This window comes from Lissotriton helveticus, chromosome 7 (genome assembly GCF_964261635.1).
Source record: "Lissotriton helveticus chromosome 7, aLisHel1.1, whole genome shotgun sequence".
In the NCBI taxonomy this organism is placed as follows: domain Eukaryota; kingdom Metazoa; phylum Chordata; class Amphibia; order Caudata; family Salamandridae; genus Lissotriton; species Lissotriton helveticus.
In genome coordinates this window covers 525,201,031-525,218,471 of record NC_136068.1, presented here as the reverse complement: position 1 = coordinate 525,218,471, position 17,441 = coordinate 525,201,031, and the positions used below count along the sequence as shown (strand labels likewise).

At 41.9% G+C, this 17,441-nt stretch overlaps 1 protein-coding gene across 4 annotated transcripts in view; it reads right to left on the bottom strand.

Moving 5' to 3' along the window:
* Window positions 1–17,441, bottom strand: part of LOC144768710 (serine protease 27-like) — a 415,681-nt gene that overhangs the window by 10,568 nt on the left and 387,672 nt on the right. The window contains exons 7-8 of one of the 4 annotated variants that reach the window (XM_078652579.1): window positions 10,634–10,691; window positions 3,222–3,307 (exon numbers count right to left, since the gene is read on the bottom strand). The exons of 1 other annotated variant lie outside the window; for it this stretch is intronic. In XM_078652579.1, the coding sequence (XP_078508705.1) occupies window positions 3,301–3,307; window positions 10,634–10,691 (65 nt within the window). In that variant the 3' untranslated portion in view covers window positions 3,222–3,300. Of the gene's footprint in view, window positions 1–3,221; window positions 3,308–10,051; window positions 10,692–17,441 lie in introns of those variants that run through there. 2 more of the 4 variants (XM_078652577.1, XM_078652578.1) reach the window with 2 other exon arrangements.

The window sequence follows — 17,441 nt, the reverse complement described above, 5'->3', positions numbered from 1 at the left end:
TTCTACCAATCTACCCCATTTTACATGGCGCTGATTGTTTGAGGAAACTATATATAAGGTCACCTTGTCACCCCTCAGACTCGATTCTCTCGACCCTAATTAATTTGGAAATCCATGCAAAGAGGATTGTGATCACTTTCAATTCTACTTTTTACAATCATATCTTGCAGCCTATGCCAAACCCTGATATCCACCAGGAAGTAGTCTATTCGGCTAGTTGACCTTCCATTACCAAATGTATTACTCCCTTGACGGTCTGATGGAGTACGCCCGTTTGCTGCTCTAAGACCCCTTGCTAGGCATAGACTCTTCGTTTGGATAGCCACAGCAGACCATCTCTTTACCACTGGCAATTCGAGCTGGGGAACTCCCCATTTACTATCCTCCTCTGAGGCCAAAATCTGGTCCTCTTGTCCTAGAGGTTCAAAAGTGGTGTTAATATCACCCCCTACGATGATAGATAGCTGGGTTGGCAACAATTCAAGCTCTTGGTCAAGTACAGATATTACTTCAGATATATTCCCACCCCCAACCCCCCTGGCATAAATGTTGAAAATAGCCAACCCTTGGCTGTTAGCCCACATAATGTTAACTGGTAATATGTCGCTTGATGGAAGGGTCCTTTGCTGGATTTTACAATCTAATGATTGGCGTACCCAAATTGTCAAACCTCCAGATGGGCGCCCTTTAGAATTTTTTATAGCTGGGATGTAGAAGTTGAGAAACCCTAGCCGATAGACTGGACTCAGTGACCATGTTTCCTGAAACAAAATAATATCATGTTGGTCAATGAAGTCACACCATTCTGGGGAAGTCAGTTTGTTAGCTATTCCGGCGAGATTCCAAGAAAGGAAAATCAGCCTTGTCTTATCTGTAATTAGACGTGCATGCCAAGGAGGTGTCAGCCTGTCTTGTGTTGGAGACACCAAAGCATCTTCGGGGTCTAGATTAACAGGGGGGTAGTCTAATGATTCAAAACGAGAGACTATACACCCATAACCAGTATTACTCTCCAAGTTACTCACAGTCAACTGTACAGGGACTTCCCTATGTGACCCTATTTCATTTAAATTAGGTAGTCCCCTCCTTCTTGCTAGGGGCGCAATAGACACTCTGCCCTTATCAGCGGTAGTACAGAAGCTGTCCCGCACTATTGAATCATTACGTTCCGTAATTTCACCCCAACCAAGTCAATCGCATTCATTAAGATTGGATAGTGCTGAAAACCTATTTTCAAGGCTCAGGCCCCAGTCACTATTTTGGCCACCCCTACCCCTTCCCTTTGTCACCAAATTCCACTTAGTCCTCAATATACTTGGATTCAGAACATTTCCTCTTCTAGAATAAAAGAATTCAAGAGTAAGTGGGGCTATGTCTGCAGTTCTACGTTGAGGGGGGAACAAATTTGGCAGGATGTTAGGGAGTACATCAGGCCCTGAAAAATTCCACACTACACAGTCACCCCCAAATTTTTTTGGGCTGTTCCCGATCCAATCAACTCTTCTTGCCATGACTAATTCCCCTGCTAGCTGCTGCTTACCCCACGGGGATATTCCCATGTTGTTTGATAGCCAATGTGATGCTTTACTTAGCAGAGAGGGTGTAGATTCCATCTGGCCAGGTTTTAAAGGTGGTACATTGGCCAAGACCAAAACAAGGGGAGAGGCCTCTACGATGAGCTCTACTGGACCTTTCTCTGGACACGATGCAGTTTTTCCCGCTAGCCTTGCTGAGAGACCATCTTCAGATAGTGCATGGTCCCCTACCTCTTGATGATGAATAGGGAGAGGGTTAGGTACTGTTGTCTCTCCACCCCCCACCGTGGGCCCCATGGGTGCTCTTTTTGGCTCAGCTCTACATGCCACTTGATTTGGTATATCCCCCACCTCCTCGATGGTCTTCTTAAGAAGCCCCCCTAGTCTGTGAACTTCTTCTGTTAACTGATCAATTTTTGCTACCAATGGTTTAATGATGCCCTTCATCTTTGAATCAAACATGCTCACTAATTTCTTAAGCTGGTCATCTCCCAAGAATGTACTCCCCCCATTCTCCCCCCTTCCTTCATCCATATCACATTTTTTTGGCGGTGAGGCTGGTCTTTTTCTGCTCGAGCGTAGCCCACCCCGTTTAAGTCGACCCTTATTGCACCCTCTGGTGACCCTAGGTGCAAGCACGGGCACTGGGGGCGGGGATTTTTCCTCTGCTGTATCTGGGTCAACCTCATCTACCTTTTCGGACACAACAGTTGCCAATACATTCCGTATGAGAATGTCAATATTGGTCTGGTCAAACACAGAAGCATCATTACTAGTATCCGGGTCCAGTAAATCTACTCGAATAGGGTCAGGCAAGGTGGTAATAGGTGAGAGGCTCAGGCCCAATGAAGACCTTCTCTCACTATTGATTTTTGCGACAACCTGTACTAGATAATTGTCCATGGTGTTATTAGGTACAGTGGGAGTCTTTTGCTTAGACATAACAGCCTATTCTAATATGTAAGACTGCTTGCAACTTAGTAATATAGTGCTCAAGGATAGATAGCAGTCCCAAAGTGAGCATAAAGCTCAAATACTCCACAATGATGCAACAGTTTTCAAAAATGTGACAAGGTGCAAAGTAGTGCAACTCACGATATTTTCGGGCAGGGGATTTGGCCCAGTCCAGTCGCGTCCTGTCTCGGACTGTCTAAGACTGTCCGCCCTTTGTCCGGGCTAAGTCCGGGCGCTACCGCGCGCGACTCGCGGGGCGAGAGGCGTTCCTGTCCTTTATCGAGCCTCCGGGCGCTCTGGTGACGTCACTCTCGCGCCACAGCCACCGGGGCACCTGGGAAACGGAGTCCCAGCGGCGGCGATGGTACTGGTGGGGCGCGAGAGCGGAGAGCGACGAGCCGTTCCCCTCACGGCAGGCGGCAATGGCAGAGATGTGGAACCACTGGCCGTTCCCCTCACAGCAGTCAGGCAAGTCCTTGGAATCAATTTAGTGCAAAACAAACGCTCCCAGTGAGCGCTCAGACAATTATGATACAGTGTCCTCTACTCTATTTAATATTATCCTGGATTATTATGCCACGTCTGACCTGATTCCAACTTCAACTTCTACATGTTAAGCACCCCAATCACACAACATTCAAAACATCTCCACAAAACTTCCCTCAATCTCCATAATCACTGCAAGCTAAGCATAAGCCTTTAAAACAAACAACACAATTAATACTCACTCCTCTACTGTTTCAACTCTATTTCGAACCACTGGACCTCTGCTGATCCCCAAAACCGAAATATGGTAGCAAAGCAAGGATGATTAGGTCCTGAGATAGGGGAGTTAGAATACTTTATATTAGAATAGTTCACATCATACTTTGTATTAGAATAGTTCACATCCCAGTCCCAGCCCTAGAGCCAATGTTTCGGTATTGAGGATAGGTGGCACTGCGTTGCATTGGCTGTCTTCATTCCTTCAAGGATGCACATTTCAGGTAGCTCAGAAACCATTCAGATCCAAGATGCGCCCTCTGCAGCAGGGAGTCCCACAGCATTTACATGTGTATGCGCGCCCTTTAGCGGAGGTCATCGAGAGGTATGGGTTTTCAATTGTTTCATGCTCCGATGACACATTAATTATTATCACCCTGTCAAAGAATAACAATATTGTGGCCTTCTCTCCCTGTGAATGTTTATTGGAAGTAGCAGACACCAATGTTCTTAAACTTAATACAGGGAATAATGAGGTAGTAGTTTTAGGCAAGCACATTAACATCTGGTCTGATGACCTTGGCCCCTACCCGTAATCAAGGATAAGGTAAAAATTATGCAAAGTTATCCTTTGTTGCTCAGATAGCCACTCTCTTGCTGAGAAATGTTTTAAGATATTGTGATCCCTGAGGAAAATCCTCAATTTCCTTCCAGAGGCTGCCCAGAAGACTGTGATCCAAACACTTGTGATATCGAGACTGGACTATTTCAATATTGTATAACTGGGCGTGGCAAAGACCCACCTGAATAGACTGCAGTGGGTCCAGAATGCAGCGGCTCAGGCACTGTTGCAACTCCCCAGGTGGAATCCCACATGACCTGCATTGTGGAAAGTTCACTGGCTCCCGATAAAGCACAGAGGTTGTTTTAAAGTTCTTTACTATTGCTTTAAGGCTATCTCCTCTCAATGTGGCATATGTAGGTAATTTCCATTTTGCGATTCCCAAATAGCGATTTTTAAGGAATCGCTATTTGAGAATAGCAAAATGGAATGTAGGTAAAAATTCGCAATTTTTTTGCGAATCTCTATCATTCCTTAATTGCGATTAGCAAATTGCGAATCGCAATTAAGGAATGAGTGTCACATTCATTCCTATGGGCTAAGAGGCCCATAGGAATGAATGGAGATACATTCTCAAATTGCGATATTCTATGAGAAAATCGCAATTTTAGAATCGCAAATCCAAGGGTGCCAGGGTATCTAAAGAACGCCTGTTGCACCCCTGGAATGTGCCTCTAAGTACATGTGGCGCACATACATGCCCTAAGGGCATGTCTGTGCGCCACATGGCACTTTACATTTTTTCAAAAAATGCATTTTGAAAGGAAATCGCAAAATACCATCTACTTTGAGTAGGTGGTATTTTGCGGTTATTTAAGCCAAAATCGCATTTTAAAATTCACTCCTACATAGCATTTAAGGAATCGCAAAATTGTGATTCCTTAAATGCTAGAGCAAAATAAGGAATCGCAATTTTTGTGATTCCTTATTTTGCTAATGTGCACCTACATACTAAAGCACCGTTTGCAATTCGCAAACGTCGAAATTTGCCGAATTTCGGCATTTGCGAATCACAAATGCCTACCTACATATGCCCCAATGTCCTCACTACCCTATGGGAATTCCTATGTGCCCACTAAAAACCTGAGATCAAAATCAGCCAACCTGGCTATTGCTCCAAAATTTAAAAGGGGAATGGTGGCAGTTCTTGTGGCCATTTTGGTCTTAAAACATGGAATGCCCTTCCTGTGGGCATTCGACAAGCACCTTCTGAACTTCTATTCTGAAAGAAACTAAAGACCTGACTCTTTTGTTTAGAGTGAGCTCCCCTTCAGTCTGGTTGACCTATTGTTCACTGTTTCAGCACCCTAACAATGGTACACGTTGTTAGGAGAAGCCATGCACTTTACAAAACCTATTATATTTTTATTATTTTTATTATTGATATTATAAGGAAAACATTAGTATTGACACGATTATACAATGAATGCACCTTCAATAGCTGGTCAAGCGCATCACTTCATGTCAATGATATTTAATTACACAAATATATGAGACCATGTATACATAAATATGGTAATAATCAAAACGTAAAAAGGTTGAGCCAGAAATTACACTGCTCCAATGGGATGAAGGACTGTTTCTTTGCCTTATGCAAATGAAATAGTGAGGCTTGATAAATTGATGGATTACTTTGCTGTCAAACACAATGTGAAGGTTTAAATATTATGGCCATGACTCATACAGTTTCAATGCTTATTAAAATTAGTCTTGGGTTAGAAGGCACCAGAATTAAAATTCATTTACTTTCCCCAAATCAGACTGGTAATCAGCATTTGCTACTGCTACCATTCAATCTCCCATGTCCAGCACTGATTCCCCGACATGGATGCCATTTACCTGTTATTTTATAATCTATTGAGGCACCTTTTTTGCAGTAATAATTCATTTTATACAGCATAGTAGCTTTCATTTGATCATTTAATACACATGACACTGGAAAGCCCAAGTTCCTATTTATTTAGTATTTAAGACATGGGCTTACTATTCTTATAAAGCACGAGGATTACAAATAAAGAATACTGGAAGCATGTAAAAACAGATACAAAGGTCTCTAGGTTTCTTTAGTATGGTTCACCCACCCCAACCGTCTCCTAACCCCCTTTCAATTATAAACTTGCTAGTTGCATGAAGTGCAGCAGCTAGTCCATATTAACAGGGATGCTGGATATTTTGGAGATACATGTGTTTGCTTTGATTTTATATAGATTTAATTGGGTCAACACTTCTTCACTCATTTCGTGGTAACAGTCCTGTACATGTCGCCAGATTCTCCATTTGGCAGCAAGACATGCCATCGTTTTGTAGTGCATTTTGTCTGTAGCTTAGCCCATCAACTGCTATTAATTAACTGAATTTTCATTATCACATGGGACTAACATACTGTTATAGTAATGTGGTTTGCTCTATGTTCATATAGCATATCTTAATAGATAACAGATATTGGGATAAAAAGATATTGGGAGGTCAAAAAGGCCTTGGGGTGCAATATGTTTCATCTGTCACCTTTCCTTCATGCCTTCCTTGGCTTACCAGATGCCTTTGAGAACTGGGAGTGTCAGACATATTGGCATATGTAAGTTTACATCCGCTTATGCTGTGAATTCTGATTTGGAAAATTGGCTACTGTGTGTAAGAGTCATAATTTAGATCGAGCAATGCTGCCTGGAAGTTGTAAATATATTCGTTTTCATCCTGTATTTTAGGCCCTGCTTGGGAACCAAACAGACTGACATTTTTGCTATCCTTTCTGTTCTCATGGACTTCTTAGGCACATGAATTATTTTCCAGACATCGCTAGCCTATAAAGCATTTTCCTCTTCTCACCTGGGGTATTTCTGCTTGTCATCTCATGCTTCTTTTTAAAATCCATGCCATGCATTTTCTCATTATTTTGCTGCAATATGGCTCATGAATACTCTACAAAGTATGTCCTTTAGAGCAAAATCATTTCAATTTAAAAGCAACATCTTGACTGTTGAATCTGAATCGTCCATCCTCATCTCAAGGACCAATTTATCTTAACAATCAAGTCTTCCATTTCACCTTTTGGATCCCCATGAAAGTGTGAGCCAGAAGCATGCACCTGCTTCATTTCTGGATGTACTGAGGGGCAGATATATAATGGTATGATGTTTTGCCCTTATGTCAAGCATGGTGTTGCAAGGACAATGCAATACCTAAGTTAGATTTACCAAGCAACACAAGGCCAACTTGCGTGGCCCTGCGTTGCTTGGTAAATCTGAAGTAATGCAAGGCAGCTCTGCCTTGCATTACTCTGCCCTAGGAAGGCGATCCATGGGTGGAACATGGGTTTTCCAAAGTAACTGATAATGCAAAAAGCAGCCTATAAAATTCATCAATAGTTATTTTGGCTTCAATTGTTAACTAAAAAGGCATTTTAAAATGACATGTAGACACATTTTGTAAAACACACTAGGCCTTAACTAGACTTTTCCATTAATAGATCTTCTTTTAGGAAGTACTAAACCCTGCACTAATGTATTTGATTTTTTAAGCTTAATTTTGACATAAATGTAGCATGTGCCGAGTTTATAAAACACAGTGTTAAAATATAACTTGTTGATATAAATCTTAAATATAACTTGTTATTGTAAATCTTAAATATGCCATAAACTACTTGCAAAAATAATGGGTTGAATAAAAAGAGCAAACTGTGCTTGAAAAGCTGACCTCATCGTAACCTTGTCCTTTTGCAGAAAGATTGCTTGAAACCCTAAACTGTTTCAGTTAACATAGAAAGTAATGTTGTCTTTTGTTCTGTGAAATAATGTTGATGGTTCACATAAAAACAGCATGTAACTCTGAACTTGATCTCTTCTGTTTGCATACTTTCCTTACAGATATGATGTATTTTGTTGCTGCTAAATGTTATCATTCACACAGAAACAAATTCATTACTTACATAAGCTGTGTTTTACTTGCTGAGGTAAGGAGAAAAACACAGTACAAAGTGCATTGCTTTTTTAATGACCTCTTCTTTTAAAAATGAATATATATCCTGTTTAATTAATCTCTTTACTCTTTGCCGTGAGGATATCTCTTTACTTGTAGCAGAGGCAATTCTTTTACACAGATTATTGTTTAGTTAAAATAAATTTTGCTTTAATAGAAGGGTAGGAAATGTAGTGAAATCATGGAAAACAAAGGCAAACTTGAAATGTGCCATGTTAAGTTAGATTTACTATTGCAACGTAGAAATACAGCCTGCTGCAGCTTGCGTTGACGACTGAAGACCTGTGAGAACCAGAGAGAGAAATGTGCCCTCTGGAGAATACCGAATTCTTATTGGCTGACGATGAAAGACCAAGGCCACATGTCTTGCAACATTAATTCATACTGTCTCATAAAAGTCTGTGTTACTAGTACAGTTTAGCTGAACCCTTTTGCTATTTCTTCAGACCCTCTATGCTTTACCTCTTTCTGATTGACTTTTGCCAATGCTTATTTGCCCTATGCTGTTTAAAGATTCTACTAAATATTTTGTACCTATCTTTATGGTAAGTTCTGCAATAATTGATTATGAGTTTCATGCTCTATTCACACTTCTGTCTTTCATTGTTGAACTCTTCATAGGTTCTGACTGACACCATGTTTGCCCCCTTGTTAGAATGGGGATTCTTTCCAAGCTGAATGTATTATCCTAATATGATCTGCTCTAACCATATTTTTTTTATCAATTCTGAAATCTGACTGATATTTGACTAATGAATAAATAATCTGAATTTATTAAACTTGTAATCTGAAAATAAAAGTCTTCAAAACTACTTTAAACTCTCATTATTGACTATAATTTGGAGTTGCATTTAAGATTTGTTTTGATGATGAAATAGCTCTTTTGGTCAAAATACGGTGGCAAAGATTCATCACCTGAGAGTGGAAATTGATGCAAGAATGGGTCCTGATCTTGTGAGTGATGGTAATTGGAGGGTTGCACCATATTTATTTCAATTTGACCCAACTTTGAACCAACATAACCACCTATGGATTTTGGAGCATTCCAAGATTTACCAAGACTGGTAAGCCTGTGGTTGTGTCAAAATGTGACACCTTCTTAAGGGAGGTGCAACGAAGAGAAATATCTTTATTTCACCCCCTTGGTTCCTCTTTCTAAGTGTGTTGCAAAGAGGAAAACGCCTCAGAGGATTATTTCTGTGCAGGAGGTGCAGGGGTGACTTTGATGGCACTAAACCGCAGACAGTGTGCCAGTGTAGGCAGAGTGCAGGAATGTGCCATATCTTGATAGATATCATCCATTTCGGCCATCTCCCTTTCATGCAATGCAGCAATTTGTGTTGCTGTTTTGTGTGAAAGAATGATAAATCTGCCCATGGATGTAGCTAGTAAATAAGGGATAGTGAGATATATATACTGCAAGAAAATTCCAGAAATAATGGGGTCCATGGATAGCAAAATCTGGACGGTAGTGAAGGCAAAACTAAACAACCGAGAACATAGGGGCATATTACCAACTACTAGCGATATTTATCGCTAAATAAGCTTAGCGTTTTTTTTTTATCGCGGCGCATCGCCGGATTTTATCGCAGAGATAACGTGCTATTAGCAACGTTTGTCTCTTAAGCGATAAAATTTCCGGCGATAGCGGCGAAATGCGTGAATATCGCTGGTAATCCAGGGATATTCAGGCATTATTGCTAACAGTGTCTTAGCCTGAATATCCACCTCTCATTGGATATACAGGCTAAGAACTGGTCTGAGGAGGCGTTCGGTTTTGGAGATATTTGCGCTTAGCGTGAATATTTCCATTACTACGCCTGCGTTAATAATAGGCGATAGCGATGTTAGCGACTGCTTTCAGTCGCTAACAAGTTGGGTACCCTTACTTTCACTTTGTATGTCATTAGCGATAAATATCGCTGACATGCAAAGCGGGCCCCAAACCACTCGCTATCGCCTACAAGCTGTCGCTAACTGTTGTTAGCGACAGCTTGCTAATAGGGCGATAAAATTATCGCTGCTTAGCGACCAAAAACGGCCACTAAAGCGGCTATAATCTGTTATCACCCGCCTTGATAATATGCCCCATAGTTCTATTTTGACTAGGAAGGGCATGAACAAAGATTTATGCCAATGTAAAAGTAGGCCTGCCCCGAAATATCCTGCAAACAGCCATGATATTGTTTGGATGCAACAATTATGTATAGATAGCATTTGATTTATGATGAAACGTAGGATGAAAGTGATGCAAGCATGAAAGTATTTTAAAAATTATTTATTTTTATTTTATTATTTGAGATACATGATATATCTGCCTTTACTCACTCCTTCAGCACCTCCTCCTTCTCTGTTGACATCACCATGAGTGATCAGGAAGGTAAACTTTCCCTGTTATTTTTATGTTTAGAAATTTATGACATAAACTTTTCTAACACTAATGACTGTTGGATCTCATCTGATATCTTGCTTGTGCGGTAAAAATCCCTTGATAAATGACTGTATTACAGCACTAGTCAGGTGTGTGGATGATCATAGGAGAATTTCCCCTTCACACAGTTATCTCCCTCAGAAGGTTAAGAAATATGTGTCCAAATATCTTGCAAAACCACATGGTCCATGTACTTTTAGATTCCTTTCAATAAAATAAGAAGCAGAATTGTAAGAAAGGAAGAGAAGATTGTGGAGGAGATGCTGGTTGTACTGCTACTGGGTTTGTGGAATACTCCCTGATGGAATGTCACATTTGTCACATATCGCTGAATCCATTCAGTGTAAGCAGTGACACGGGTGTAGACTCCAGGACGATTGGCCAAAGCACATCCGAATCCCCAGCTCACAATACCTGCTAGGAACCAGGTGCCACCATCTTCTGCACACACTAGAGGTCCTCCAGAGTCTCCCTAGATAACAAGGGGGTAGCATACATAAAGGAGTTGTCAGAGGATAACCATAACAAAGACAAACAAATAATTAGGCTTCTCTTGGTTCTTGAATCGACAGATATAATTCTAGTACTTGAGGTTATCAGTAAATGCATGAAATGTCCAATATTTCAAAACATGGTCTGACTTTGAGCCTTCTCAATAAATGCTCAAGCAAAGGGTTACTTTCTTCTGAAACGTTAATCTGAAAACTAGTGCCACATTTACCAGGTTTTTGTGCAAGGCAGCACCACAAGGAATCTTGCTGCGCTGCCCTGCATCAAAAGAAAAGGGCAGGAATGAGCTGTATCTATGAAATACAGCACATTCTTCTCCTGTTTTGCGCTGGTGCACAAAGGGCTGCCATGTATCAATGCAGAGACTCATGTGCCATGGTGCAAGGGTGCCTGCATTGCAGGGATGATAGTTTTTGTGCGGAAAGGGAAACCTTCCTTCACAAAAACATTAAGAAGAGATGTTTTCCTCTTTCTGTGGGGCATATATGCAACTAAATGGCACAGTGTGACGTGCAAGCAATTTGGCTGCGATGCAGCATTTAGAAAATGTAGGGATGTGCTGTATTTACAAGAATACGTCAAACTCCTGTGCTTTCCCTTGCACGGGTGCTAAATAAGCTGCCTAGGGCCAGTGCAGGCCCCGTGCAAGGGCGCCTGCTTCGTAGGGAAGGCATTCGTTTTTGCAGCTGCCACAGATTTACAGATCCTTGTACATCTGAGGCAGTGTCAAAAAGCAATGGGTGTTGCGTGGGAACCTCCACAGCAACACCTCTTTGCATGCCTCCTTGTGGCAGAAAACTACGGTGAGTTTCGCCACATTTATAAGGCACTGTTAAGCCATGCAAAGTAGCTTAGTGTGCCCTGTAAATATGGAGTAGGGCATTGTGCCACCAGACCATCAGAAAAAGTGATGATCCAGTGGCACAATGCCCTCGTGAATATGCCCCTCCGTGTGCTGCAGAATGCAATACTCATAAAAAAAGAAAAAACGAGGAGAAATAAAGGTATTTCTCCTCGTTGCGCCATAAGAAGGTGTAGGAATCTGACGCATTCCCAGGTTTATGAAACCTTGTAAAACCTGGGAAAGCATCAGATTCCATGGGTGTTGCGTGAAATGTGATTATTATCTGATTTTATATAGCTAGAGTTACTAAATTATCAGCTACAAGACTATGGGGCATAATATCAAGCCCTTATTGCCACCACAACATCACTTTTTGTGACGTTGTGGTGGCGATAGGGTCAGCTCCCTATTAATTATTAATGCTGCCTTGATAATAGTGCTGCGTTCATGCTAAATTCTGCATGAAAGGGGCATGCAGTGGGTGTTGCGGTGGGCATTCGACCGCAACACCCATTCACTTCGACGTTGCCACCTATTATAAAGAGAGGTGATAATAGGTGGCAGCGAGGAACTTAGGAGCAGGAAAATCCTGGTCTTAAGGTGGCGATACGAAGAGAATTATTACATTTCTCCTCATATTTTGCTTTTTCCATGTGTGCCGCCTAGTGACAGGCACCGCGATGTGCCTGCCCCCTTGTGTATGCTAATCTAGAAGGGTACCATGGGTACCCCCCAAGGACAGCCCCCACCCCCCTGGGGGCCCACAATGGGGGCCCACAACTGGCCCTCATAGCGATACTTGCATGCCTTTACACTGGGGAGTCTCCACCATGGAAAGACATAACACCGCCCACATCATAATATGAATGGCGGTGCCAGCAAGGCACCACCTCAATATTATAGGTCTTTTCTGCCCGGTAGGCAATCGTGATGATTGCCTACCGGCGGAAAAGAGGCGGACGGTCTTTTAGTCTGCCGCGGTACCCCCGCCATGCTAATGTGGCGGGGGTTAAAGGCATCCGGCGGGGTGTGTTGGCAGGTGGATCGCCACCGCTGGTCGGGCGGTGGCGATCTGCCCGGCATGCTAATGGTACAATATTTATAATGAAGAAAGTGTAGTTTGTATATGTAAAAAAAATTATAATAAATACAAAAATAATTATAACAGTATAGTATTTATTTTTCTATTGGGTAATTTGGGGAATTTGTGTAGGATAATGAAACAAACATTTTTTAATACATCAAAATAGTTGGAAACATATTTGTATATAAATTTCTGAAATTAGGTAATGTACATTTACAAAAGTTTGTATTTTATTTATATAGAATAATGATTTTCAAAATATTGTTCATCATTTTTTTTTATTAATCACAGTTTTTACAATAACAGATATGTTGGACATATTTATACATATTTATACAAATGAAAGTTAAAACATTTTTATATAATATAAATGTAATCATAATTATAATTGTATACAAACATAATACATTTTCAATTATTACATTTCTTTTTCTAATGTTTATTTTTCTCAAGCACAAAAGAATTCAGTACAATTTTGTATACATTGTTTTTTGATAGTTTTCATTTTATGGAGTTATAATATTAAATATTATATATGTTATAATAGTTAATATTATAATTTTACAAAGGTTGAAAGTAATGTAATGTTGTTTAATTAAATACTGTCATCCACACAATAGGAGCTACAGGGGGAAGAAATGATCAGGCGGCCCCCTCTCAATGTATTACAAACCAACAATGGGCCTGATCATCAAGAGTTACACCAGAATCTGTATATCCAACAGTCGATCCACCCAAAAAGGGGGATTCAACACACGTCAATGGATCGCGTTCCCCCGCAGTGATTTCCCCATAGGTCCTATCACCGCTACTGGAACCGTCTGGTCCTCAGTTAGGTGCATCTAATTGAGGACAGGACGGTTCCGGTAGCGGTGTGATAGGACCTGTGGGCAATCACTGTGGGGGAACGCGATCCATTGACGCGTGTTGAATCCCCCTTTTTATAATGGTTGCAGGTATGCAGTATGGACGCAACTAGATGGTGTGATGTGAACCTCCCATGAAGGATCGGTTTGGAACCCCAGTAGCTCTGACTAAGTTGCCGAATTGTCCCTTGGCAATGAAACATGTTTGCTCTTTATAATTGATTATTGTTTGAAGGGAACCATTTTTAATTGGGGAAGCTAGCGGCATCAAATAAAGTTATTTCAAGCTAGTTAGCTTCACCAATTTTTAGAGGTGAGGATTATCTGTCCATATCCTCACGGGGTCCGTTGGGCATGCATGTCATTAGCATGTATAGATCTAATATTCACATTTAGGTTTCCATATTTTGATTTCATGGGTTTGAGCTTTTGTTAATAAAACACACACACGTTTTTTTCTTTTCACAGAGAGAAAGTAACCGATGATGATAAGTGGACCTGCTGACGAGTACCAACCAGCCGTCCCCTTGGTGTTACTACCGTGAGGTGCTTTCTCTCTGCTCCACACCTTTTTTCATGTACATTTGGGTGGATCCATGATGGTATAGCGTTTGAACTAAGATACACCACAACATAGCGACCTAGACAAGTCCGGGAGGGAGTTAGAAAAGTTTTTGGTGACCCCTCGACTGTTGGATATACAGATTCTGGTGTAACTATTGATGAACAGGCCCATTGTTGGTTTGTAATTAAATACTGTAACATTTGTAATATTTAAAAAAACATTTTTAAAGTTGCCATATTTGTTTGGACCTTGTATTTTGTAATCGCTCGCTGTTGTTTTGGGTCATTTGGAAGGAGAGAAGCTTGCGGTTGGAAGCTGGTTCACGTCGAAGAAGGTAAGGTTTAATTTCTTTATTTTAAATAACTTTTAAACTTATTTTGAAGATAGAGAGTGTTTAGTGTATTTAGAGATGTATTAGTGCTGTTATGAAGCGTTATATGTTATAGGTACTTATTGTTTGTTTATTTCATTTTTTCGTCATTGAGGCATACAGTGTTTAATGTGTTATTCTTTAAAGTCTTAAGCTAGTATTGATGTTATTAAGGGGCCCATTATGATGGCGGGCGGAGGCACCACCGCGGTGCTGGTGGTGGCGGGATATGCTTTTTACGCATGCCAGCAGCGGTCCTCACGTCTGCCATATTAATATGGCAAAACAAAGCCCATTTCCTGTCCGCCACGGAGCGACGCGAACCGCCAGCAAAGTGCACCCGCCACTGTGGTGGTGTGAGTCAATGGAGACTCACCGCTGTGCGGAATGATGTCCCGTCCGCGGTACAAATCAGGATGCCCCAAACAGCCAGTCCCACCGCAGTGGAGAAACTGCCCAACCAGAGACAGCGGAAGCTCGACAGCGGAGCGCGAAACCTGATTCCCGACCGCAATGGATCCAGCTCTACACGTCTTCCTGGTGCTGTACCTGATACACTACCAGCAACTCATGCACCGTCGTAGAAGCTGCCGCAGGTACACAATCACACAACTCCACACACAACAACACATTATAATTGGGCAGATATAGGGTTCCTGCCCACACCAGACCCCCTGGTGGGGACAGGAACACATCCACAAGTGCACCCACAGATGCCCTACCTGTCACCAAATCACCCCTCCGCATTCAGGTCACCCATCGACTGCGAACTTGAAGTAATGTCCCAGTCACGTCACTGCAGCAGTGAAGACGTGGGAAAACACGCGCACAATGCAGAAGGCAGGCCCAGCGCCAGGCATGGGCAATCCACACAGGGCCACATCTCCACCTCCACATACTAGCCCCCCCAACATGAAGGGACATGCCATGTGCCCCCCTGTGCTCCCCCATGCACAAAATCCAGCCAGGTGAACCCACACCTGGCACCACACACAAAACAACTATGGAGACCGCCTCAGCAGGTGGGGCTGCAGAGGAACACACAGCACAGAAGTACAGGGCCAGGGCTACCCACACACCACAACAACACCACACCCATGGCAAGAAAACTGAGTCAAAGCACACACAGATGATGACCAATCACTCAACTGGACACACAGTCTGCCAAGTCACACATACATACCCCACACTGACACACAGCCACATACACAGAACACATGCCAGCAGCAATGGAGGACAACAAATAGGAAACCTAAAGTGAGGTGCACACAAATGGAAGGCCAAGTAGATAACCACCAAGCGTGTGTACATTACATGCAAGAGAAGGAACATATAATAACACCCTCAGCCCATCAAATCACACATGGCTGGCACAGTGAGTGAAGTCAAATCACAGTCACCTCAGTGCAACAACTCGGGGAGACCGCCAGGCAACCCATGTATAGGCACAGGGAAGAAAGGAAGGCTCTGAAGTCAAACAGTGAACAACCACACATCTGTATCAAACTCCTAACCGGAGTATGTCATCAGCACTACACACAGGGCACACTGATACACTCCATGACTGTTTAACACAAGTAGGAACCTTCACACATACACCACCCCCTCACACCTGCAGCACACAACACCAGTGTCAAACTCACAGAAGCATACCAATAATGCCCAGTAAATACACTGACAAACAATCACACTCCCTGGGGGTGTCCACAAACATCACACCCTCTCAGGGATGCCTGAACCAATGTTTGCACAAAAACAACATCCAAACACATACCTCAATAAAAACACACACAGAACTACAACAAGACCAGACATGACCTGTGCAGCAAAACTGTAGTAAGGCAATGGGAGCACAGACAGAACAGGAGTACACAACATCATCAGTCAGGAACAATGCACAGACAACATACCACAACACAGACAAGAAGTATATATTCTTTATTCGATCAAAAATATGATCATTTACAGTAATAAAAGCATTTCATAAATAAAAAACGATAAAAGGTTAAAAACCCATATTTCATGAAAATCTTATGACAGATGAACTATAGCAGCACTAGAGGGAGTACATAAAAAATGATTTCATCACAAGAACATATAAAAGTAGGTATTAACCAGTCATATCTACAGAGGCACTATTATGCAGTTTGGACCTTCTCCACCAAGCATACAGCAAAAATCTTGATATTGCAAATACGAGCCACCATGTTGTATCAGATCTAAAGATGCATAAAGCTTCACTAGGAGATCTGAACGACAGTAGGCTGCATACTGGGATTATCCAGGTTTTCCTATGATCAGCATAGGTGGGACAATAAAAAAGAAAATGATCAGTGGTCTCAGAACTGGTGTGACACGTAGGGCACAGAGGTGTTACAACTGCATTTCCCCACGTGCCACTTCTATGATTCAAAGGTGAAGTCCCAAGTCTAAATTGAATGTACAAAGCTTTTGCCTGTGGGGTTCAATAATCGTCCATAAATATTTCATAACCAAAGACTCCTTTAAAATTTTCAAAAAACTAGTGGTTAAAGTGCCATGTGCAATACCTTCTGTATTTTGGTGATCCATGTACTCCAAAAACCTTTTTTTAAGTAGAGGCACCATTGTTTTTGTTATGGAGCCAGGGACCTCCCAAACGCACCCCAACCCCAGTGCCAGAAGCCAGTCCTTGATTTTATTGAACCATTTTATACGGCCTGATTATTTTGCAAAACAATTAGTTCTTCCAGGGCCACCTTCAACTGGATTCTGGACCAAAACAGGAGGGCCATGAGGATAGCGAAATGGCCTATGGGTTTTAGGCCATGATCAAGTCTTAGTGGCAAAATGGGGGTGCTCGCCGGTAGGTTTAGGATCGCCCTGATGAATTTATTTTCAGCTAGGGTTAGATCTTTTAAATTTTCCAACCCCAGAGCTCAGCACCATAAAGGTTTGCTCCTTGACCTTTAGCCCCATGGAGTTCTAAAAAAGGCGACACTGG